General features: G+C 42.5%; 2 protein-coding genes and 1 pseudogene across 25 annotated transcripts in view; 2 read left to right on the plus strand and 1 right to left on the minus strand.

The window, feature by feature from the left end:
- Positions 1-3635, plus strand: part of AKAP3 (A-kinase anchoring protein 3) — a 43050-nt gene extending 39415 nt beyond the window's left edge. For all 7 annotated transcript variants that reach the window (XM_033223131.1, XM_033223134.1, XM_033223132.1 and 4 more), the window contains one exon: positions 1862-3635. In XM_033223131.1, coding sequence (XP_033079022.1) covers positions 1862-2017 — 156 coding nt within the window. In that variant the 3' untranslated portion in view covers positions 2018-3635. The remainder of the gene's footprint in view (positions 1-1861) is intronic.
- Positions 3636-3860: 225 nt separating this feature from the next.
- Positions 3861-24125, minus strand: part of DYRK4 (dual specificity tyrosine phosphorylation regulated kinase 4) — a 50525-nt gene continuing 30260 nt past the window's right edge. For 9 of the 18 annotated variants that reach the window (XM_033223148.1, XM_033223145.1, XM_033223141.1 and 6 more), the window contains 9 exons: positions 21662-21798; positions 21217-21357; positions 18750-18888; positions 18134-18215; positions 12574-12746; positions 10258-10318; positions 7351-7480; positions 4914-5089; positions 3865-4229 (listed from right to left, as the gene is read on the minus strand). In XM_033223148.1, the coding sequence (XP_033079039.1) occupies positions 3988-4229; positions 4914-5089; positions 7351-7480; positions 10258-10318; positions 12574-12746; positions 18134-18215; positions 18750-18888; positions 21217-21357; positions 21662-21798 (1281 nt within the window). In that variant the 3' untranslated portion in view covers positions 3865-3987. Of the gene's footprint in view, positions 4230-4913; positions 5090-7350; positions 7481-10257; positions 10319-12573; positions 12747-18133; positions 18216-18749; positions 18889-21152; positions 21358-21661; positions 21799-24125 lie in introns of those variants that run through there. The other 9 variants (XM_033223143.1, XM_033223139.1, XR_004440086.1 and 6 more) reach the window with 8 other exon arrangements.
- Positions 14296-15696, plus strand: LOC117090670 (annotated as a pseudogene).

Genomic DNA, 24125 nt, shown 5'->3' on the forward strand with positions numbered 1-24125 from the left:
AAACATTTTTTTTTTAAGACAGAATCTCACTCTGTTGCCCAGGCTGGAGTGCAGTGGCCTGATCTCGGCTCATTGCAACGTCCGCCTCCTGAGTTCAAGCAATTCTCCTGCCTCAGCCTCCCGAGTGGCTGGGATTACAGGCACATGCCATAATGCCCAGCTATTTTTGTATTTTTAGTAGAGACAGATTTTTGCCATGTTGGCCAGGCTGGTCTCAAACTCCTGACCTCAAGTGATCCTCCTGCCTCAGCCTCCCAAAGTGCTGGGATTACAAGCATGAGCCACTGCTCCTGACCCTTAAAACATATTTTAAAGAACTGAAGAGGATAGCTTACTGTTTATACTGAGAGCTTGCTCTTCATTCATTCTTAATATTCCCAGTTTCCTTCTGTTATAATTGTCCTTCTCTCTGAAGAACTTCCTTTAGCAATTCTTTTAGAACACATTTTCTGGCAATGAATTCTCTCAGTTTTATTTAATCTGGCAATGTCTTTAGTTGACTTTCATTCTTGAGTTATAATTTCTGCTGGATATAGAATTCTAATTTGGCAAGTTTTTTTCTCTTAGCAGTTAAAAGACATGCCACTTTCTTCTGTCCTCTATGGTTTCTGATGAGAAATTGGCTGTCATTTGACTTGCAGTTCCCCTATAAATGGTTTTCCCTGGATGTTTTTAAGTTTTTTTTTATTTTTCTTTAATTTTCAGTGATTTAGTTATGGTAGGTCTTGGAGTTAATTTCTTTGGGTTTGGGTTTGTTTTATTTTAGGTACCCTGAGCTTTTTGAATGTATAGGTTTAAAACTTTTTGGCAAATTAGGAATACTTTCATCCATTATTTCTTCAAATATGTTTTGCATCATCACTTTTCTCTTCTCCTTTGGTATTCTAATAACATAAATGTTAACGCTGTTGGTATTGCCCACAAGTCCTTGGGCTCTGTTTATTTTTTAAATGTTTTTTGAAATAAGCTTAATCAATCTTGTATGTTGTTCAGCATGGATAATTTCTATCGATCTACCTTCGAGTTTACTGACTTTCCTCTCTCATTTACATTCCGCTATTTAGCCCACCCAATACATTTTTATTTTATATTTTGTAGGTAAATTTTAGTTCTAAAATTTCCATTTGGTTCTTCTATTTCAGTTTCTCACATGGCTGTTTATCTTTCTGAAGACGCTCTCAATATTTGGTCTGTTTATTTGCCTGCCCTTTGTCGTAAAAAGTCAAGAGCAAAATGAACAAAATAAAAATCTGATTACTTGAAAGCGTTTGTTGCCCTTAGGATTCCAGATAAATGACAGCATTGTATTTATATTAGAATGGTTGCTTAACTAACTTTTCTCATTTTGTACTTGGAAAAAGAGCTAAAGATAGGATCCAATACCTGCTATGAATTTTGGTTCTGCTAATTACTAGCAGTTAATTCTGACAAATCTCTGTACTTCTCTGGGAAAAATTTTCATGAGGGTTGAATTGTTCTCTGAGGTGCCTTTTTGCTCTAACATTTTAGGATTCTGTGGTCTATGGGGCATGGAAAGCAGCATCCACGTTTGTCCACTGGCTATTTTCCATCTGCCCTTTTGGTCTTAGGACAATGATGGAGACTTTTATAATATTAGGGTGAGCTTAGAACCTTAGAATTCTTAGAGAGCAAGATCATGGGCAGGTGGATGTTAACATCTCTTCTTTAAACTAAGAATGATGTCACCAACCTCCTTCTGTTAAACAGGCCAACAAACTTTAACGTCTGTGTTGCAGTTTCCTGAGGTCTGCCTGGCCTCTCTGCTCTAGCCTTGGCAGGCTCCATCTGGCCTGCCATGAGATGCTGTGCCTTGCCACTAGTGTTTTCTTTCCTTTCACAGCTACTTCAGCTCTCAGCTGCTGCTGTGGACAAAGGATGCAGCGTGGGCGAGGTTCTGCAGTCGGTGCTGTGCTATGAGAAGGAGCGCCAGCTGAACGAGGCATTGGGGAATGTCACACCCCTGCAGCTGCTGGACTGGCTGATGGTGAACCTGTGATCGGCAACCCCACTGCTTTCCCCTCTTCCGGCAGTGGGCCCAGCCCTTATCCCCGCCCTTCTTTCTCACTTCCACACCCCCCCTTCTATATCCTTGCAGAGCCCTAACATTATCTTCATACCACTCTCATCAAAGACATGTCATCTTATGCCAGTCACTGAATTGTGCAGATTTTCCTGTCCATGTGAGCAAGGACATAAAATTAAAAAATTACAATTAAAGGGCTCCACATGTTTTGTTTCCTTGGAATCCAATGGTACAATCAGGTAAAGGAATCCCAGGAGTGAAAAAAATAACCAGATGAATGGTAAAGGTACAACAGAGCTGGACTGAGAGGCCCTGCTGAAGGTCACTCAGCCTGTCCCCTGTCCATGTCACAATTTGCAGCTTCCATATTTAAACTATTCTCTTAAAATAAGCCACAGTTTATCAAGAATTCATTTTAACCTTTTATAACCATGAAAATCAGAAGATACTTTCTAATATTCAATCAAAATCATCCTGATTACAATGTTGAAGACTTGGCTTCTAATTATCTGCAGAGCTGCAGAACAATGTCCACCTCCAACTTCATCCATAGTTGAAGATCGTGTCAGGAATGCTCCCAAGGATCTGAGTTCTGTTGCTGGTTTTGTGGCTTTCTGGCTATAGAAACTGGGATAAGTTACCTGTTCTAACACTGCTGTGACTTAATGTCCATATCGCCCCACTTAAGGAATATTTTCTATTCTTATCCTGAATTTTCTATGGAAATTTTCTATTCTTGACTCTTCTTTCCATTTAGAAACTTCTCCATTGGCTTCTAATTTTCTTTCTATATCTCTGGGTCTCTTGGGGGACCTCCTCAACTCTGGCAACTCCTTATGTATTTATCTTTCCTAGGATTTTCTCTCAACCCTCTGCTATTCTCACTCAAGATCTTCCCTGGAAGATTACATCCAAATCCATTGCTTCCATGATCCGGTGTCCCCCTTCATAAAATATTATGCAACTATTAAAATGAAAACTATATTGGGGGAGGTTATTCCAAATGCCAAGTAAAAAATTATTTTTATATATTCTGTTTCTGATGTTATGATCTTAAGTTTCATGTAAAATTCTATCTGTCCTATGATAACCACATAAAAAATCATGTATTTGTATAGATGAGGATTAGAAAGGGAAGTAAGAAGACATACTTAGAGGTGGCATATGATAGATGAGTGAACATGTCCTGCTTGTTTACCCAGCTTCCTTTCCTTTGGGAAACCTTCCATCCGTTGCTCTAGTCTAAAGAAGCATCAGTCACAGCGCCTTCACCATCGCTGTGGGCTTGGGACCCAGACTGGCCAAGCATCCCAGTCTCCCAGTCACAGTTTCTGTGTCACCATCATTTTGGAGACTCCCTCTTAGCAAGGAAGCCTGTATCTTTTGACGGGATATTGGTGGTTAACTTCTGAGCAGGGCCTGTCATCAGGATGAAGTTAACCATAAGAGAAGCAAGGCTAATAGATGAAGAGGGAGTCTGAGCCCTACAACCTCATTTGAATTCCTGACTCCTGCTGTGCCTGAAACTACATCTACCCTTTCTGATTCCCCAGTTATATAAGTCAATAAATGTCTTCGGCTGTTTAAACTACTTCTGAATTCAGCTTCTATCATTTTCAAACAAAAATCCTGACATAGGTTGGCAGTCATGGGCAAGAAGATTTTCTTTTGTTTAAGAGTTCCCTTAATGATGCTACAACATTGAGAGTTAAAAACTACCTGCCCCCTCTACACACATAAACACATATGGAATGAATTTAAGTGCAAGGACATCCTTCCCCATCCCTCATAAGAGGAATCATGCCAATTGGCCATATTAATAGAGTTTTTTAAAATAAACTTTTATGTATTTAAAAAAAAACAGTCTGAAGTATTGTACAATATAAGTGCTGTCTTAATACAAATCACTGGTGGAGAAGAGCAGGACATACCCTCAGCAAAGGTCATACAATAGGGGGTAAAATGTTTGTTTTCTTGAGGGAGAAGTTTTTGCTCTGTCCCGGGGAGGTCATGGACACCTCCGCCCCAACAGGTGCCTCTGACTTCTTGGGAGCTTCTACCAGTTGAGGCAGCTGAACAGTGTCAGCTCCGTGCTGGAGAGAGTCCTGCTGATCCCCTGAAGGCTGAACATGCTTCGTGGAGCCATCTTTTGTTTTCTCTGTAGTCTCATTGGTGATCTCATCTGCTAAAGGAGAGAGAAGACAGAAGGGAACAAGATTCGAATGTGGATTATATGTTAATTGTCCTTTAGGTTGTACATCACTTAGCAGAAACCATGACTGTGATGATACAAAACCAGTTCATTTGCAAAGCACATTCAACATGCCAGACATTATTCTAAGCACTGTACGTTCACTAATTCATCTGATCATTTCAGCAACCCTGGAGAATAGGCATGATTCTCATTCTCATAAATGGAGATACTGAGCTACAGAGAGGTTAAGTCCACACCTGATAAGTGGTAGAACCAGAATTTAATCCCCAGGTAACCTGACTCTTATGACCATCTACCTAACCACTAGACTATATTGCACATAAAAATTTGCATAATGCCATAATCTGGCACTGACAGAAATGCTAAAGGTAATTATAGGGCATAAAGGGGTGGACGCATTTAATGAAAAGGGGAGGAGGAGAAAGGAAATTGATTATAGTAGAAAAATGGAAAATCCTAATGAGGGGCAAAAAAGATCCAGGCTAATGCCAAATTTCCCAGAAAAGGAAAATCCCAAAGGTAAGAAATAGCAGGATAGTCATGACTTAGCCACAAGAATTACCCCAGGGTGAGGTTACAGAAATTGACGTGCAAATCCTTCAGAAATGCTTGGCTTCCTGGACTGTGGGAATAGGACTGGTTGACAGGCTGTACCTTTTTTGCTCGAGTGATGACAGCCTTGAACCTTGTCCTTCCTTGTCTCAGAAGGGAAAAAGGAACTGGATTTCCTCAGGGTCTGGGGCCTGGGTTGTGGCTTGAGGTTCCGAGACTGATGAATCCAAGCATGCTTGAGGGCCTGGTCCGGGGTCATGCGAAGAGAAGGTTCCCATCTGCACCCCAACAAAGCCCCGCATGGGTTATTATTTTACTTCCTTTTAATATATTAAAACATTTTTAAAACCCAATAAAGATTTTTATTTAAGCTATGTTGTTATCTCAAAGATACATCATCACAGAACAGAGATCATGGCATGTAACTTAAAAGTACCTGGAAACAACTATTGGAAAAATCTTTCTAGAAGATGTGTATAACAAGCCAGGGGATATATATTACAGTCCAAGTCTTCCAGCATTCCTAGAAATTCCCTTATAAGAAATATCATTTTACAAAAGCTTAATCAATAGGATTTAGGGTTTACTAAGCTAACAATATTAAAAACAGAGATTTGAATTTCCAGACTAAAGAACTGGGGCTTCAAAAATATCGCAAGGAGATTTACAGAATTCTAGAATATTAAGATTTGCAAGGGGACTTGGATATAATCCAATCAAACCTGTAATTCAGTAGCAGGATACATTGACTGAATTACCATCATGGAATCACCCCGCCAATTCTTGAGTAATTTCAGTGACAAGACATTAACTCACAGAACCATCTATTCCAATTTTGAAAAACTCTGATTCTTTAAAAGTTCTTGATTTTTATTGTGCCAAAACTGGTTTGCTTCCCAGTAACTTTTACCTAGGTCCTAATTCATCAACCCATTACCATCATACAAAATAATCCTCCTTTTATGGTTCAGTCCTTCAACCATCTGAAAATATTTACATTGCTACTAACTGATAATCATATGATATGGTTTTCACCATCTGGCCACCTTCTGAAATAAGGATATTTTAGCAGTTGTCTAACTGGTGTCCATCATGGTGGGAATAGCTTCTATCACTGCAGGGAGACAGTATTAGCATTCTAGACTCATCAAGATCCTAAAACAGCTCAAACTCTCATTTCTGTGTCAAATGAACTGCTGTTAAACAACATCTCTCCTTTCCTGGACTTTTGGAGTTAGCCTACAAAGTCTAGACACAGGGCTTTACATTTATGCCTATTGAACTTGGCTCAAAACTTTTCGTCTCTCATTCCAAAGATTTGCTGATTAGCAATATATATATAAGGTAACAGTCCCCATCAGCCCGACTGCCTCTTGCAAGTTATGAGTAATCCGTCCTTTGCACTAAAGAGAAAATAATGTCTTCCTTGGCGCTAAGCTGTGTTCTGGATGGTCGAGGTTTCCAGATAACCCATCTGTCTCAGCAGTTGGTTTCTGTCATTTGTTAAGGTAGGGGTAAAGATGGGGTACAGGATCCTTCTCTACCTTGATTTTTCTGATGAGTGAATAGCATGACCCCCTACGATGGGAATACTTTCATCACTACCTCATGGTTCACCCTCTGAGCTAGTACCGAAATTCCAGAGTGCACAGATGCCAGAAGAGTATTTTGATAACACTACTCCATCCATCTGGAAGAATAAGAGACTGTAATGATACGATCTTCTAAAAATACTAAATTATAGGACTGATGGAACTGGAAGGGAGCTTAGGAATACCCTATTGTATAGGAAAGAACACTGAGGCCCAGACAAAAGTGATGACTTGCCAAGTATCACATGGATAATCTACTTGCCACTCTGTGGAGCTATATTCACCTCTTTAATAGTCGTAAAATAATAAGAATAGCTAACGTTTTCTAAACACCTTTTAAACTGGGCACTGTGCTGGGTACTATGACTTAAGTGCAGACAATTTCTAAGATTCAAAATATGCATATAGATTGTTAAAAGTTGTACATAATAAATGGTTCACAGCTCACCCTTCCCCTAATTCCCTAATATAAGACGATTTGGGTACTAAATCCTAGGGGGATGGGGACAGGCCCTGAAACCGGTTTACACTGGATGTGTATGCAAATCATTACAACAAGCACTCAGCAGGTTGGCTTCAGCTCACAGAGCAGAAGAAATTCAGGACTGGCCTCCAATCTCACTGTCAGGCAGTGTGAGGCCAGGAAGATGACAAACTCTACCATACACTGTGTATTCCTGGGCAAGTCTCTTAATCTCTTTGAATCCCAACCTCCATACGTGTAAAATAGCACCAATCATCCTCCCTGACAACCACACAGCAAGGAGAGAGAGATGTCTGATGAGATAACAGATGTGGAAGCAATTTGTAGACTTTCAAGCTCTATTGTTAGCATTTCTTGTTACTTTCATAACTATCTCCCAGCCTTCGACTTTCAGCAGCGAACGTGTGTCAAAGTACAGCATTTCAGAGGAAACCCCGAGGCAGAGATATCCCAACAAACTCACACCAAACACCTTCTGAGGAAGTCCAGGAAGCTGGCGTCACAGGTTTTCAGCACCATCCTGAGGTCCTTGGAGTCTGGGTATCTTTTCTTCCCCCTGTTGTTGGTTATATTTTTAGGAAAACCTTTGGAATCTGTAGAGATACAACATCCTGTCTTTAGTTTCAGGTGTAAATATTTACTGGTCACATCATGCTGCTGCTTAGAGTGGCCTTTGTAGCTCTTTTGCTCTTTGTCTTACACACTCGCCTCATGCCACACCCCAATAAACACACACACACACACACACACACAGACTCAGTTTGAAATAACCATGTGTAGATTACCCAAGGAATACAATTTACTTTAACAATTGATTTTTTCCTACTATTGAGTATGTTCTGAGCTTCCTTCCCACTACCTCCTCTCCAAATCAAAGAAATAATTTAAGTGGTTTAACACCAAGATAAAATAATAATGCTACTGATAATAATAATAATGGTAAAGTAAATCTTAAGTGACAAGGTCCTGTGAAATTGTACAAAGATCCATTTCCTTTTGGATCATGGCCTTAGCCCTCCCACTTCATCCTACCTTGCCCTTTTTAACAATGACCAAAGAAGAATCAAGCTCACAGTCTTATAAATAACAAAGCTCCTAAAGTCATGATCATGTAAGTGTTTTCTTGTACAAGCTTTTCTCACTCTGGCCCTCATTAATCATTCCCTCCATTCCCTTCCTACTGCCTGAGCCACCTAGGCCACCTAAGTATATTATCTTACCAGCCTTGAGACAACAGCATTTTGCTGCTAATTGCGGGTATTAACTAGGAGTTGCCAGGGGCTGAGGAGCTGTTGGCAGCCCAAACCTGGGAAAGGGAGTCAAGAACTGAAGTGAACAACAGTGTTTCCCAAATTCACCTTGTCATAAGAATCACAAGGAGCTGTCATTAAAAACATCAAATCCTGGGTCCTATCTCAATCTTCCCATAGCTTCTAGAAGAGAATCATAGGAATTTTAGCTTTTCTGCCAAGTCCCCAAATGATTCTTACATTTGGATAGAGTTTGGAAAACACTGACGAAGATGCAGTTCTCAGCAACATTCCTTCTTTCACAGGAAGTGAAGACATGGATGTTGCTGCCAAAATCCTATCACCATCCTAAAGCCTAGTGCTAATGGTTGAAATAAGGAACTCTGTGAAGTGGGTGTGCCTATGTCTTTAGCACGTTCCTGCGAAGGTGCTCTATGTTTCCCTCCTGCTAGTCCCCACCTAGATGCTATCTCATGAGTTCAGTGTTGCAGGCTCAAGATGTGTCTTCCCACAATGACTCTGCCTAATCTGAAAGGCTGAATTATTAAGTTGTGGGTAGAAAAAGTATATTTGGGATCCAAAGACCAGTTCCCTTGGTCCATGTGTAAGTTATACTGGGGAGCCAGCCAGATCCTCTGCCTACCGCCAGATTGCTCGGTTAATGTGTGGGCACCATTCTATGGCAACCAGGACACTGCCCTGCTCAGAGGCAAGGTCTCCAAAGCTCCAGCCATGATACAAGGTGATGTTTAAAAGAATTAACCATTGGAATCAATGACATGGAACCGACTAATCAGAATGGAAGACAGCCCTGGCACTGGAGTGGGATCATAGAGCACCTCTGCCTGCTTGGCCTTCAGCTTTTAGGTTTTGGATCATGGAGAGTTTAAGGAGTCCTGGGAGAGGGCCAGGGAGCCTGCAGTTGTGGCAGGGCTCTGTACCATGTGGCTTTTTATCAAATGGTAGAGAAATAGACAAATTACAACCCCCACATGGCTGAATCAGTTCATACTGGCCAGCATGACCCAAATCCTTTTATCCTAAAGGATCTCCCCACGAGAGTGTTTTGGACCTTCCTACTGATGGGGCAAGTTGTGAACAGAAATTCGCATACACATTCAGAGGTTGCTCGCAGTTGAAAATCAGAGGTGGGAGGGCCAGGAATGTCTGGGATTGTATAGTCAGAGGGAGTCCATGAACCGACCTGGTAACAATGGCTGGTGAGAAATGTCACTCCAGGTAGCATGGAGTCCCTGTCTGTGGAGTTCCCTTTTCCTTCTATTTGGCTTTGCTCCACTTTGCTGACCTTCAGGCCACACTGGCTGTTTCTATCTGGGACTCTGAGCTTCCTGTGGTTCTTTAAAGGGATTTTAGGTCTGGGACTTGCTGCATCTTTTTGGTGCATGTGCATTGAAAGCCCTGCCTCAGTTGATGCCTTGTTGACCCATCCTTCCATGTTGTATAGGACCACTTAAATAGAAAGGCAGAGGATCATAAAAATCCAGAATTCTAGGAATTATGAGGAGAGGGGCAGCCAGGACTGTGGACGAAGTTTACTCCCAACAATCAGACAGATGACACACACATAACTACCAGCCACAACGCATCAGAGCAAAACTAAGTCCTTGCTTAACCGTTGCAATTAACCTGGCACAGTAAGGTCTGGAGGATAAGAAGAATTCTAGCAGGGGAAACAATACTGCAGTGATGGAATTTTCCACTATTCTGGAAATGAGGCTTCTGCTCTTTGATTTCCCTGCACAGCGCATAGTGTGACAGGGCAAGTTGCTTGGGAGAGTGGAGAGAACTTCCAGGAGAGGATGCAATTACAATATTTTGAGGTTGCAATATCTGCTGATAGCTCTTCTGAGCAGGGACCTGGCCATTCTCCTCCTCCTGAACATTTTTACTGTCGAGACCCCATTCGTACTGTGACTCTCCCATCCCATCTCCATCATGCTCTCTGGTTCCCCTGCTCATTCTCTTTTCCTTCTCTGAAAGAAGCTCTTCATCACAGCCCTTTGGTATGTGGCCAGGGGAAAAGAATGAAATGGGCCTTACGGTATGGTAGGTGTCTTCAAGGCCTGTGATACCTCATTAGACACACTAGACACACTTACCAAAGAATGTCTGTCTCCTGGAGGCCGTCTGAATGAAGCCGGCTGGCGGCAGACCCAGCACCTTAATAAGAATAATTCAATTGGTTCACTCTTTGTGGGATCACAGATTCAAAGGCTGAGGGGTGGGGCGTACTTTGGCCAAGCTTTGCCTTCTACAGATAAAGATCCAAAGCATTAAGTAATAACATCAGGTCAGTAGCAGAGCAAACCCAGAGCCTGAGCCTTTTCACTCCTAATCCGGGGCTGGTTTCATATCCTAAGAATCAACACTGGCCATGTTATTCTACACGAACATCAGCACCAACTAGGGGTGAGCCACCACTCTTGAGAGCAGCCAGATGTCATTGTCAAAGTAAATAAACTAGTATCCATGCTGCCATGTCGGAATTAAAGAATGATATATCCCACCATGGAGCACTGGAAAGGGAGAAGAAAAGAAGATGAAAATCACCGGATGAGCATCGGACAATTACAAGACAAAATACCTTCTGGAAAAGAAAAGTGTAGCACCTACTTGTTCATCTTTTCCTACCGCAACTTGGAGGGGCACACAGAGATAAGGAAATTACAGTGTGGGTCACCTGCCCTTGCTGCTCGGTTCCCAGTCATAATCCATGCATTATCCTGCTCTTCTGTTCCTCAGACCCTTTGACACTGAGGTCAAGAGGAAGCTGAGTCAGTTCTGGGGCTGTTAGAAAGTTGAAACATAGGCCCCGTTCTCTTTGGTAATGGAAGCAGGAGCGGCCTGAGAATGCTTTATAAAATCATTCATTATCAACCTTAGAAGCCATCTACTCCGCTCCCCTCATTTTACAGTCCAGAGCCGGGAAATGACGAGGCAAAAAGACAGAGCCAGGACTAAGACCCCAGGTTTAATGACTCGCAGGCCAGTTTTCATTCCACCGCAGCTATTTTTACCTAAGTTATTTTAATATTTTATTGTTAGTTTCAATCATGAAATGAAATTGTCTATGTTTAATCAGTCTCAAGGCTATGTGTGTTTCTCTATCTGTAACTTTGAGACAATCTGGAAAACAGAAATTTGGCAAAGATATAGATAGACAGACAGATAGACAGATAGATAGATAGATAGATAGTAGATAAATAGACAGATAGACAGATAGCCAGCCAGCCAACCAGCCAGCTAGCTTGGTGTTTGCACACAAAATATCTTTGTTCACTGGGAAAATCCTAAAATGTAAAATTTTAAATTTTTAAGGTTATTTTTCTGTTTTGTCTAATTTAGTTCCATAACAAGATGGCTTTCAAGTGAAAGCATAATATATGTAATTAATAATCATACAATGAGTCTTGGTAAAGCCTTGCTTAAGGAGATAGTTTTCCCAGAAAACTGTCATTTCCCACAATGAATGACTAATGCCTGAACAATACACATATTTTGAAGTCAAATAATTTCCAATTCTTGTTTTCAACATTTTAATCGGGGTGTCAGCTGACAGGTTGGTAAACATAATTTTAGATGACAGATCACCATTTGAGTCTTACATAGAACTCAAAACGAGTCACCGAATTAGATGACATTAATTAGAACAGGCTTCCTCACTGGGTTCACATATACACCACCAAGCAATTGGAATCACATTGATCCTGAGCCTGGACATTCTAGCAAGATGCATTATTCACCTATGGGTATAGGCATTAACTGGAAAAAGAAAACCCAGCTCTATTCATTTTTCTAAGAGCTGTACACCCAATTAGATTTCACATTTTATTTTCAATAATTATCAAAATTTGCACACCAGATATATTTAATGGTAACTTACCAAAAAGAAATTTTTACACATGAAGCTTATGGTATCAGGAAACGTTTAAAGCTGTAATGATTGACAGAAGTTTCTAAACATAAACATATATTAAATTAGAATAAAATTCCGTGGAGGAAGTAGAAGAAAGAGTAGAAACAAAAAGCAAAAAAGAACAAAGTAAAATAAATGCACAACTCTTGAGAACTTGCTCACATACTTTCAGATAGATTTTAATGGGTGTCATGTCAGTCTGGTTTTGCATTCTTTTGGGTATTTTTGAAAGAGTGGTGTAACAGTTTTATTTTAAAACGTCACTATTTACAATATGATGGAAATGACATCCTCTGCAACTATTTAAAATGTTAAAATGATAAAAATGTTAGATGTCGACTTGACAAGCACAAGGGAGTACACAATTTAAAACTACTTTTAGCAAACACCCACAATGCAAAGTATGCAGGCCGTGGCCCTGGGAGAGTCTGATGCAGCCCAGTGTCTGAGGGCCAAGCCCACGGTCTCCGCAGGAGCCGACCGCCAGCCCTCCCCGTACCTCCATGATGCAGGCCAGCTGCTCCACCTCATTCTCCCCGGGGAACAGCGGGTAGCCCGTGTACAACTCTGCCATGATGCAGCCCAGGCTCCACATGTCAATGGCCATGTCGTACGGGTGGCCCAGGATCACTTCTGGGGATCGGTAGAACCGGCTTTGGATGTACGTGTATACTGCGGAGGCAACGTGAGAAAAACCTCGTGGGAAAAGCTTTCTACTCTCCGGAACGCTCTCCCCCAGGGCCCCTTTTCAGTTCGACTGCGCCCCCGCTGGCGGGGAAAGGGAGGTCCAGCTGGCCAGCACTCAGAACTCTCATTACACCTAACAGCATCAAATCCCACAGCAATCTGCTTCTAAAGGAGGTGTTATTGTCCCTGCTTTATTGATAACGAACTCCAACGTAGCCATTGTTGTAGGAAAGTGAATTTCAGTCAGCCAAGTTTATGACAAACAAAACATAAGACTAAGTTTTCAAACTGTCAGATTAATTTGGGGTAGACAGCTTCTGAATCTTGTGACTTGGCAAGGGAAGAGGCATATCAAGTTAGAAAGGGAGTGTGCAGGCCGGGCGCGGTGGCTCAAGCCTGTAATCCCAGCACTTTGGGAGGCCGAGACGGGCGGATCACGAGGTCAGGAGATCGAGACCATCCTGGCTAACATGGTGAAACCCCGTCTCTACTAAAAAATACAAAAAAATTAGCCGGGCGAGGTGGCGGGCGCCTGTAGTCCCAGCTACTCCGGAGGCTGAGGCAGGAGAATGGCGTGAACCCGGGAGGCGGAGCTTGCCGTGAGCTGAGATCCGGCCACTGGACTCCAGCCTGGGCGACAGAGCGAGACTCCGTCTCAAAAAAAAAAAAGAAAAGAAAGGGAGCGTGCAAAGTGTATATTCAATATAGTATGTGCACTTGTTGTATAGAAAGAAAAATCTCAACAGACGAGGATGAACAGACTGAAGTCGAAGAAATGGAACACGGTAGCTATTTCCACATAACTGGGGTTTCTGGTTACCTGGGGAGGAGCAGGGATTCTGTAACCACTTTTCTGTTGCTTACATTGGTTATTGTCAGAACACAATTCTGTGATTTAAAACAAAATAGAGATTTAATAAAAATAATGTTTGTATCCTGCCTGCTTCCCAAATGTATTTGTAGTACTTTGCAAAGTTGATATGCACAGAGTATTTTAGAACACGGATTTAATGGTATTTACTACATTATGTTTAGTATGTGCCAGGCACGATTCCAAGTACTTTTATAGATAAGCCCTTTCAACTCTTACATTAATTCTGTGAAGCAAGTAGTATTATTGCCTCCAATTTAAAGAAGAGAAAACTGAGGCATACAGAGGTTAAAATGTCAAGGTTACTCAGCTCTAAGTGACAGAGCTGGGATTTGAGAGTAGGCAGTCCAGTTCTAGTATCAATACTAGATACTGCCTCACAGTTAAAATAAAGATAAAAAAAGAAGTCAGAAAATATGCAAAGGGGGAAATGACTGCTAGAAATCAAGGAAAAAATAATTACAAATTCAGTTCTGAGCATCTTGGCAGCCAAGATAAATGACAACTGATAAGTTACACAACTTTCAACATCTGAGAAGAGAAAACATACAAGTTCTTTGTAGGAAGCATTATTTTTTAGCTGGAATTTCTTATAGGATTCATACATAAGAGACATAAAGGTCTTATGTCCTCAAAAATTGATCCGCCAGAGAGAGGCCTGGATGGAGGACACAGTGGCATGCTGTTGCCATGGCAGTGTGGTCCTGGCTGCTGCCAAGGCAGGTGCCGGGGTCTCCCTTGCCTCAATGTGAAGAGCTTAGAAAGAAGAGGAGAGCAGAACTCCCCTGGCCATCTCTGTGACCCCAGTTGCCACATTTTACACAGCCAGGAGGGAGATAGAGGGAGAGAAGGGAAGGACGATGCGGAGCGGAAATATTAATGGTGGGAGAGACGAAAATGAATGAAAATAAAGATGCTGATTCAAAAGAAAGTGAAGAATACAAAGGTGACTCTGAAAAGGACCTGGAGTGGTTAACTAATGAAAATGAAAAAAGTGATGCCAGCATAATAGAGATGGCTTGTGAGAAGGAAGAGAATATTAACCAAGACTTCAAAGAGAATGGAACAGTAATAGAACACGCCAAACGGCTTTCTGATCCTGACAAATCTTTGCAGGCTGAAGTCCCACCGAGAAGAAATGACTTGATTTCTGTTCCAAGCATTCAACCTTTGTATCCCATATCAGATTCAGATAGTGAAAACTCTTTCCAGGAATCCAAACTAGAAAGCAGAAAGACTTGGAGGAGGAAGAGGATGAGGAAGTAAGGAGATATATTATGGAGAAAGTTGTACAAGCTAACAAGCTTCTACAGCATCAAGAACCTGTGAATGATAAAAGGGAGCAAAAACTTAAGCTCAAGGACAAATTAGTTGATCTGGAAGTTCCTCCGCTAAAAGACACTAATACTTACAAAAATTATTTTGAAAATGAAAGGATTATGTTTGGGAAACTGTCACAGTTATGTATTTCCAAATATTTGGGACAAGTAAATGTGCTCCTGTCACTTACTAATGGAAGCTGTGAAATAAACAAGGATAGGACAATACTGGTGGAGAGAGATGGAAAATTTCAACTTCTGAGTTTACAAGACATTGAGAGTCAGGGGGTTTTGCCTGCCAATAATAATGCAAACAGTACAGAAAATGACCCTCAGCAGTTGTTACCCAGATCTTCCAACTCCTGTGTCAGTGGCATCAAGAAAGAAGATTCTGCAGGAAAGATTGACGCTGTCACTCACTCATCAACAGGACAGCCGCTGGCTTATATCCCTCAGCCACCACTCAACTGCAAGACTTGTCTAACTCAGATCGAAGTAAAGGGAATGGGAAATCTAATCAGGACAGAGTCTGCACATATCTCACCAGTGACCTCAACGTACTATCTTTCCCCTTGACAGAAAGAACTACAAAAACAACTAGAACAACAGACAGAAAAGCTGAAAAGAGAGGAAGAGCAACAGAAAATAGAAGAAGAGAAAGAAAAAAAAAGAGGGAGAATGACATGGTATTTAAAGCATGGTTGCAAAAGAAAAGAGAGCAGGTCTTAGAAATGAGGAGAATTCACCAAGCAAAGCAAATTGAAGACATGAACAGTAGAGTAAGCAAAACTTCTCTGAAAAATAAGTTCATACAGATATGAAAGCTGAACTTATTTACAGAAGGGAGTCTGGATATCAGACTGACAGCCTATGAAAGAAGTAGAAAAGTGGTTCCAGAACTACCCTTGCAAAAGATGCAACATGCAGATGACTTTCCAAGCAGGTTCTAAGAGGCCTTGTGAAAAGAAAATGATTCCCATTTTCTTCAGACTTTGATGGAACAGAAAAGAGAAAAGGTCAATTCGTTTTTTCAAGACGTAACTTTGGTATTCAAACAGGACAAAGATACACACACACGTGAAAAAAAACCCTATAGACTGGTCTCACTTAAGACTAGACATATAGAAATCTTATGTAAATCTTTAGCAAATTAAAGACACCAAATTATTTAATTTAAAAAAATGTTTAAATTGAAAATCCAAGAGAAAATTTTAAAAATCATCCATATCCTTACTAAAAAAAGATATATATGTAAAGTCAAAGTTGAAAATTCAACCCCAAGCTTTTCCAGGCTCATCTCCAGTGATAACCAGTTTTAACAGTGTGGTGCAAATCCTTTTCTATCTTATTTATTGATTTACATGTCAAAAGTTTCATTATTCAGTTTTTTTCACTTACTTCATCATGGAGATCTTTCTAGGCCATTACATTTAAATCTCTCTTTTCAAATAGCTGCGTGGTATAACAGTGTTAATTTATTAAACCATTCTTCATTTGTAGATGTTTAGGTTGGTTCTAATGTTACGCTACTTAACAGTGCAGTTGTGAAGATGTACATTCTATGGGAACATCTGTCATCTGGAGGACAGGTTCTTCAGAGGGGAATTTATAATTTTTGAAGGTTTAGAGTGAAATGTTTGGTTAAAGATGCAAAAGTAACCTCCCAAAAGGTAATACGAATTTATAGTTCCTCCAACAATGTGTGAGAGTGAATGGCTAACACTGCATGTGGTGCATCAACTTATTTTTTTCTTCAAATTAATAATATACCTGCTTGTATATGAGCACGTGTGAGAAATAAGAAGAAATAGATACGGGACTCGACCCCTAGTTTTTGGCACAGAGTTCCTAAAACCTTTTTAATTTCTTGAGTGATAGGGATTCTACATGTATCTCTTGTTCTAATAATTGATCTTTTGTCCTGGCTTCTGACATAGAGCTCCTAATCCTTTGGAACTTCTTAGGTGATAGGACTCTCTTTGTTCTAATAAGATGACTCTTGGTGGGCTCCTGAATAGGGTCTGGTTGCCGGAAAGACTAAGCCGTGATTAGAATCTTGGAACTTTCAGTTCTAACTCGTTTTTTCTAGGAAGGGGGAAGGGGCTGGAAATTGAGTTAAGAATCTCAATGACTATGTGATGAAGCCTTCCTAAAAATCCCCAAGCCGCAGGATTCAGAGAGCTTCCAGGGTATGGGAAATGCGGTGTTGGGAGGGTGGCATGGCCCAAGAGGGCATGGAAGCTTCACACCCCTCCCAAATATTTTGCCTTGTGTATCTCTCCTCTGTGTCTTTTATCACATTCTTTATTAATAAACTTGTAAATGTTTTTTCCTGAAAAAAAAAATGGATCTGCCTAACATTTGGAAACATCTATCTAGTAATCCTTTCTTCAGCCTCAGGAAGCTTCCTCTGACAGCCCTTGTCACCTTAAAGGCTGGTCCCAAAGTCCCTCTGTTGTGTATCTTTAACACAGCCTGTGTACATCTCTAATCATTGTATTCACCGTATTATTTTTATCTTTCTGTCTCTTACATTAGATCATAAGCAACCTGAGGACAGGGAATGTTCATTTTTTGTTCCTGGTACCCAGGACAGTGACTGACACAAAACAGATCATAAATGTCTGTTGAATGGTACATGTTGTCTATAGCGAACCTGATAGAAGCCAAAAGAACACAATATTGAATCAAGTTCAGTAAACGCTGTGAAAATGTACTCCAGAGCTACTTTTTGGATCCTAGCTTGAAAAAGTATAAAACCGAGAGGATCTGGGGCAGCGAATTCCAAGCTTCAGAATGACAATGGTTTCTGAAGTGCAGACTCCCAGCTACTTCCCAGAAATTTGGATTAGGAACATGCGCTGTAAGGCCCTGGAAACTATCATTTTTCGGAGCCCCAAAGCAATTCAGATACACATGTAGTTAGTTTTGGGACTCACTGTTCTTGGATAATTCCATATCCACAGAATATGAGAGCTTGAAAGCACCCTTTTAGTACTTGGATACAACTTTCTCATTTTATAGATGAGGAAACTTGGGCTCAGAGAAGTGAAGCACCTTGTTCAGAATCAGACTGGTAGTGGTGATAGCTGAGCCCAGGCTAGAAGCTGGGTGACCTTGTATGTGAAGGGAGATAAATTGCAATAGGAAAACTCAGATGACGGGACTGGCATGGGGCCTACCTTTCTGGTGTTCATAACAGCTTGATCCAAAGTCAATGACTTTAACAGAGACTTGGCCCTTTTGGAATAGCACTATATTTTCCTAGAGAGAAAAAAGACATATGCCAAGCTACAGTAATGCTGCCCTAGGCCCTCTGCTCACCTTCATGCCCCCAACCTTCAGGGCCCAGTTCAAACATGACCACCTCCACGGGCCTCCTCCCACATCCTCTCCAAAATCCCATCATCCTCCCCTTCGACTTCCCATTGGATGTGTGGTCGGTATTTCTCTTTTGGACCTCATAGTCACTGCTTTGCAGAGTTTCGTTTGCATATATTTTGTCACTTTCCCGCTATGGATTCTGCAACTCCGGAAGACTGTGACTTTGTTTTCATCTTCTTTGGCACCTGGTTCTAGGCTTTGCTTGCATGGCCTTAGAAATGCCATTGACTGAATTTGTCTGACATTCCCATTAAATGCCCCCCTTGACATACATACTGCCATGACAATAGAGTACACACACACACACAAAGTCAAAGGCAATGCTTTGATTGGAGTTTGTGATTCTTACGCAGCCTAGGGAATAGAATGGGTATTTCCAGAGTGTTTCCACGGCAGGATGGAGGTGGTACTCACGGGCTTGAGATCGCAGTGAATGATTTTCTCTACAGAAAGCATTTGCAAGCACTTCAAGACAGAGAGAGTGAAACGCCGAACTATCGACAGACTGAAGCCTTGAAAGTTGTTTTTCTTCATCAACTCGTACAAGTTGATTCTGGAAAAGAGAGGGGAAAAGTGATGCCTGTGGGTGTAAGAAAATATAGAAGGCTGCATTGGAATCTGCAAACAATCTTGTATCACCTGGTTTCACTCTAGTAGCAGGCAAGCCTCAGACCAGGAGGCAGGGCTTTCATGCCGTTATAAACTCAGCTTTCCCGCTGAATCATGGTGGGCCCAGGGTGGGCCCAGGGTGAAACCGTGTCAGACTCTCAGATGTCCCCTCATCTCTTATGTGACAAGACCACTGAAGCACTTTCTTATGCAGGTGGGTTAAGAGGTTGGCCCAAACTTCTGAAATAGTCATAGTTCCTCAGGCCCTTGGGAGGGACCCAGGAAACCCACCAGTCACTCAAACAAGCAGCCACTGCTGCCCAGGCCTAATAAGGGCTGTCTAAGGACATCAGGTTCCTGACAAGTAAGGAAGAAGAGAGTGGGCAGATGGGGGCTGAGGCCAGAGGGAGCCCCTGCTCCTCCCAAAGTGTGGCTGTTTGGTCTCACCTAACTGTTCCCTTGAGAAATGCAAGCTCGCTCTTGCCAGAGAATCTGAAATTCTCTAGGGTGACAGGAGCCTACTGTATGATATGACGTCTACAGACTTATGAATGTTAGAAACTAATATTAATACAATGCATTTGAAGAAGAAACATTGATTTGTGAACTGCCAGATGAAACTTCTGTGCAAGCTGAGATGGGGAGAGAAGGGAAAGAGCATGACCCTAAAATGGCTTTTCAGCAACCTTCTGCTGGTTCCTCCTCATCTTCCATTCCTAAGATCATCTAGCTTTGGTAGTATTTAGCAAGCCACTTGTTCTTAATGTTTTTTTAGAGATGGGGTCTTGCTATGTTGTCCAGGATGGCTGAAAACTTTTGGATTCAAGTGACCTCCCAACTTGGCCTCCCAAGATGCTGAGATTACAGGTGTGAGTCACCACGCCCAGCCAGAGCCATTCTTTTTTTTTTTTTTTTTTTTTTTTCGACAGAGTCTTGCTCTGTTGCCCAGGCTGGAGTGCAGTGGCACAATCTCAGCTCACCGCAACCTCTGCCTCCTACATTCAAGTGATTCTCCTGCCTCTGCCTTCCAAGTAGCTGGGATTACAATCACACACCATTACGCCCAGCTGTTTTTAGTAGAGATGGGGTTTTTAGTAGAGATGTGTTTTTAGTAGAGATGGGGTTTCACCCTTTTGGCCAGGCTGGTCTTGAACTCCTGACCTCAAGTGATTCACCCGCCTCAGCCTCCCAAAGTGCTGGGATACAGGCGTGAGCCATCACACCCGGCCGCCATTCATTCTTGAGGGCTGCAAAGGAGATGTGAGACATGGCTCTGGCCCCATCCTCACTAGTCACCTGGGCAACTCCCTCATCTCTCTGGGCTATGGATTCCTCGTGCACACCCTGGCCCTCTGACCTCCCAGAGCTCTTTTAAGCACAGTGACATCCTAACTGTGCACTGTAATTCATGGCCAAGAAAGGCAGACTGAGCTGTCCATTTGGCCACAGAGAAGATAATTTAACTCTGCATATCAGAGACTCGACCACGCTTTGTAATAACCGGAAATGGTGAGGAGAGTGTCACCTTACCTGCTAATTCAAATGTATCTGATTGCTAGAGTTTCACCATCAGCAGTGGTGTCCTGGGAGCACTGAGCTACCAGCTTGCTGAATCCAGTAACACTCTGAGAGCTCACCCCTGCTTATTCTCCTTTGCTAAATGCATTCTGGGTTTCTAGTTTTATATAAATTGCATCAGATGGTCTTCCCAGAGAGAAAAATAATCAAATTAGCATGCCCTTGCGATTGGCATGCCTTGTCAGCTCCAATATTCAGCCAGGCCATGCCAATCTATTTAAGTCAGGCTCTGCTCTCTTACCAAAAATATCTGCTCTTGTCCTTATTGACTCAAAATCAAAACCCTTTTCCCACTCTGAGCAGCCAGCTGCCTATCCCTTTAGGTTTCAGCCTCTGCACAATCAGGCCAGAAAGCCCACGAGTGGGGAATATGATAGCAAACAAAGAAAAGTCCTTTTTGACTATTTTGGTTTAGCTCTTGAGGAAAGAGGCCTTGTTCTGGTCATGTCACCTGGCCCAGTACCCACCCCAGGGAAGTACATCACGGGGAGGCTGGCAGGTGACAGGCATACCAAGATTGTCTGCTTTCATCCCAGCCTCCTTGCTCCTGGGCCTTCTGGATAACTAAGTGACTGTCATGAACATTCTAGTTATTAAATATGCACATCCAGAAAAATCTAGTGTTCTGACCTCAAACACTATCACTTAGGTAACTTTTCCAGAGGAAATGAGTTAAGAAGAAAAGGCAGCTGACCCCAGGAGCTCAAAGGTGATGCAGAAGTGATTGCGAAAGTAGAAAAAGTCCTTCATATGCACCACATTGTAGGTGTTGTCTTTGTCCTTCTTTCTGAGGGCTTCCAGGATCTTCAGCTCCACCAGGGCCTGCTGGTGAAATCTGAGGGGATTGGGAGTGGCAGGCAGGGTGGGAAATGGAGACAGAAACATCAGTGTCAGGTCCCACTGCAGCAGTCAGCCCCTCCCCATGACCCCAGCAAGACTGTCTAGTGGCAGGAAGCGCTAAAAACACCATACTGTCGCCTCCTCTTTGCCCTGTCATGGAATCAGACAGGTAGAAAGAGAAAAGGGAAAATAAAAGGGAAGATCGGAGGCTGAGGCAGAGTCAGGAAGGGCTGGCATTCTGCAGGGGCCAGAGTCACACAGTCCCTCTTCTGTGGCCTATGTCATCCCCCAAGCCACACCTCTTCTTGTTCCTGATGATTTTCAGGGCCACCAGCTCATTGTTTTTGTGATCCAAGCACTTGGCCACCTGTCCAAAGGACCCCTTCCCGATCATCTCCAGAACCTCATAGCGGTAGGCAATGTGATCATGCAGGACCTGTGGAAGCCAGGCCGGAGGTGAAGAGCAAAGCCATGGGCTCCCGGGCCTTCCTGGCACGGGGCCCTGGCATTCCCACCCCCAGATTACGGCTCACTCCTGGGGGCATTTTCTAACTGCACTGGGCACTTATGGGAATCCCCCCCTCATCTCATTGTGACTGCAATGGGGAGCTTGTTGGCTGGATTCTGGGCCACCCATGTGGTGCCAGGGAAAGTCCCACAGGCTTGATCCATGTCAAGCAGCACAAAGAACACTGGATGGTTTTAGGAAACTTGGGATCTAGTCCCAGTATTGTAGTTCTAGTTCTAGTCCTCCAGTTTTCTACATGTTTTAGGATCTATAAAGTAAGAGGGTTGGACAAAGCGGCCCTGAAAGTCCCTTTCGGTTTGGACATTTTATGAGTCTTGAAGTTAAGAAGCATCTCTGGTTTGGAGAAAGTTTTTTTTTTGTTTGTTTTTGTTTTTGTTTTGTTTTGTTTTGAGACGGAGTCTCGCTGTGTCACCCAGGCTGGAGTGCAGTGGCCGGATCTCAGCTCACTGCAAGCTCCGCCTCCCGGGTTTACACCCTTCTCCTGCCTCAGCATCCCGAGTAGCTGGGACTACAGGCGCCCGCCACCTTGCCTGGCTAGTTTTTTTTTTTTTTTTTTTTTTTTTTTTTTGTATTTTTTAGTAGAGACGGGGTTTCACCGTGTTAGCCAGGATGGTCTCGATCTCCTGACCACGTGATGCGCCCGTCTCGGCCTCCCAAAGTGCTGGGATTACAGGCTTGAGCCACTGCGCCCGGCCTCTGAGAAAGTTTTGTTTCTGACCCCTGATGTGTCTCTATCCATCAGAGAAGGCGTTAGGTCTGCTCTGCCTCTTCCTGGCCAAATGTGATTCTCCTTTGGGCTTACTGGGATTTAATGCTATCCTGGAGTTAGCAGTACAGAACTTGGATCTTTCTTGGTGAAGAGAAACATTTCAAGAGCCAGAATCACCCATGTCTCTCCCTATGTTAGAAACTAGAGAGCAGGGGGTTAATCAAAACCACAGGAAATTTTCTATTAAAAATACTTCAGCTTTAGACAAGCAACTTGAGACAACCATTCTGAGCTGCAGTGCTGTTGTCTGTAAACTGAAGATGCTGGATAGGATTATCTCTAAGGTCCTCAAGCTCTGTGGGTCTCTGATTTCTAGTGTTACACTCATGAGTTTGGGAGAGGTGAAGGATTAAGTGTTTGTGTACAAGTCCTCAGGATGTGTTTGAGAATGTGCACTGGGGGTCTGTTCATATGGGAGGAATCTAGACTGAATTTGAACACGTACAACTTTCCTGATCTATGGATGTAGGTTAGTCTACTTGTAAGGATCTGTTATGAGAACGTATGGGAAAAGAACAGGGACAGGATCCACACACATGTGGCTATAAAATTACATATGTGTTTTCTTAGCATGTGTGCTTGCCTTCTGCATACTACCATTTAGTGTCATAATTGTTCATTCACATGTCAACTTTGACATTGATTATGGTTACCTGAAAGCAAGAACCATTTTGTATTCATTTGTGATAGCTTCCTTTATATTTCCAGAGTCTAGTAGATGCCCAAGTTTATGATAGATTATCAATACACAGGCATTCAATTAACATTTGTCGACAAAATAAAGTGAGAATACAGCTGTGTTGCTTGCTTGGGAATCTGGCTATGTGCAGTATGTATTTGTGTGTGAACTGGAATGCAATAAGGGTGGTGATTTTTAGCTTACAGAGAACACATATTATCCCTTTCTTCCCCACAACGCCCTTCCCCCACCAAAAAAACAAAAGCCTTTTCTAAGATTTGAGACTGAAGAACTGAGTTCCAATGAATTAATTTAAAAGTGGTACTGACACCCTTAGGGAATTCCCAGGGACCCTAGGCTCAGGTAGGGCGGAGCAAAGGAGGGAGCAGGGAGGGAGGGGTTGAGGAGGTCTAGCTGAATCAGAGTTAAGATTTATACTGGAGATTCCCAGCCGGGCGCAGTGGCTCACACCTGTAATCCCAGCCCTTTGGGAGGCCAAGGCAGACGGATCACCTGAGGTCAGGAGTTTGAGACCAGCCTAACCAACACAGTGAAATCCTGCCTCTACTAAAAATACAAAAATCAGCCAGGCGTGGTGGCAGGTGCCTGTAATCCCTGCTACTCTGGAGGCTGAAGCAAGAGAATCGCCTGAACCCAGAAGGTGGAGGTTGCAGTGAGTCGTTCACACCACTGCACTTCAATCTGGGCAACTCCATCTCAAAAAAATATATATATACTACTGGAGATTCCTAACCAAGGATCCACTAACCCCCTATAATTTTATGT

Source organism: Trachypithecus francoisi, unplaced genomic scaffold (assembly GCF_009764315.1).
Source record: "Trachypithecus francoisi isolate TF-2019V2 unplaced genomic scaffold, Tfra_2.0 Lachesis_group11, whole genome shotgun sequence".
Lineage (NCBI taxonomy): Eukaryota > Metazoa > Chordata > Mammalia > Primates > Cercopithecidae > Trachypithecus > Trachypithecus francoisi.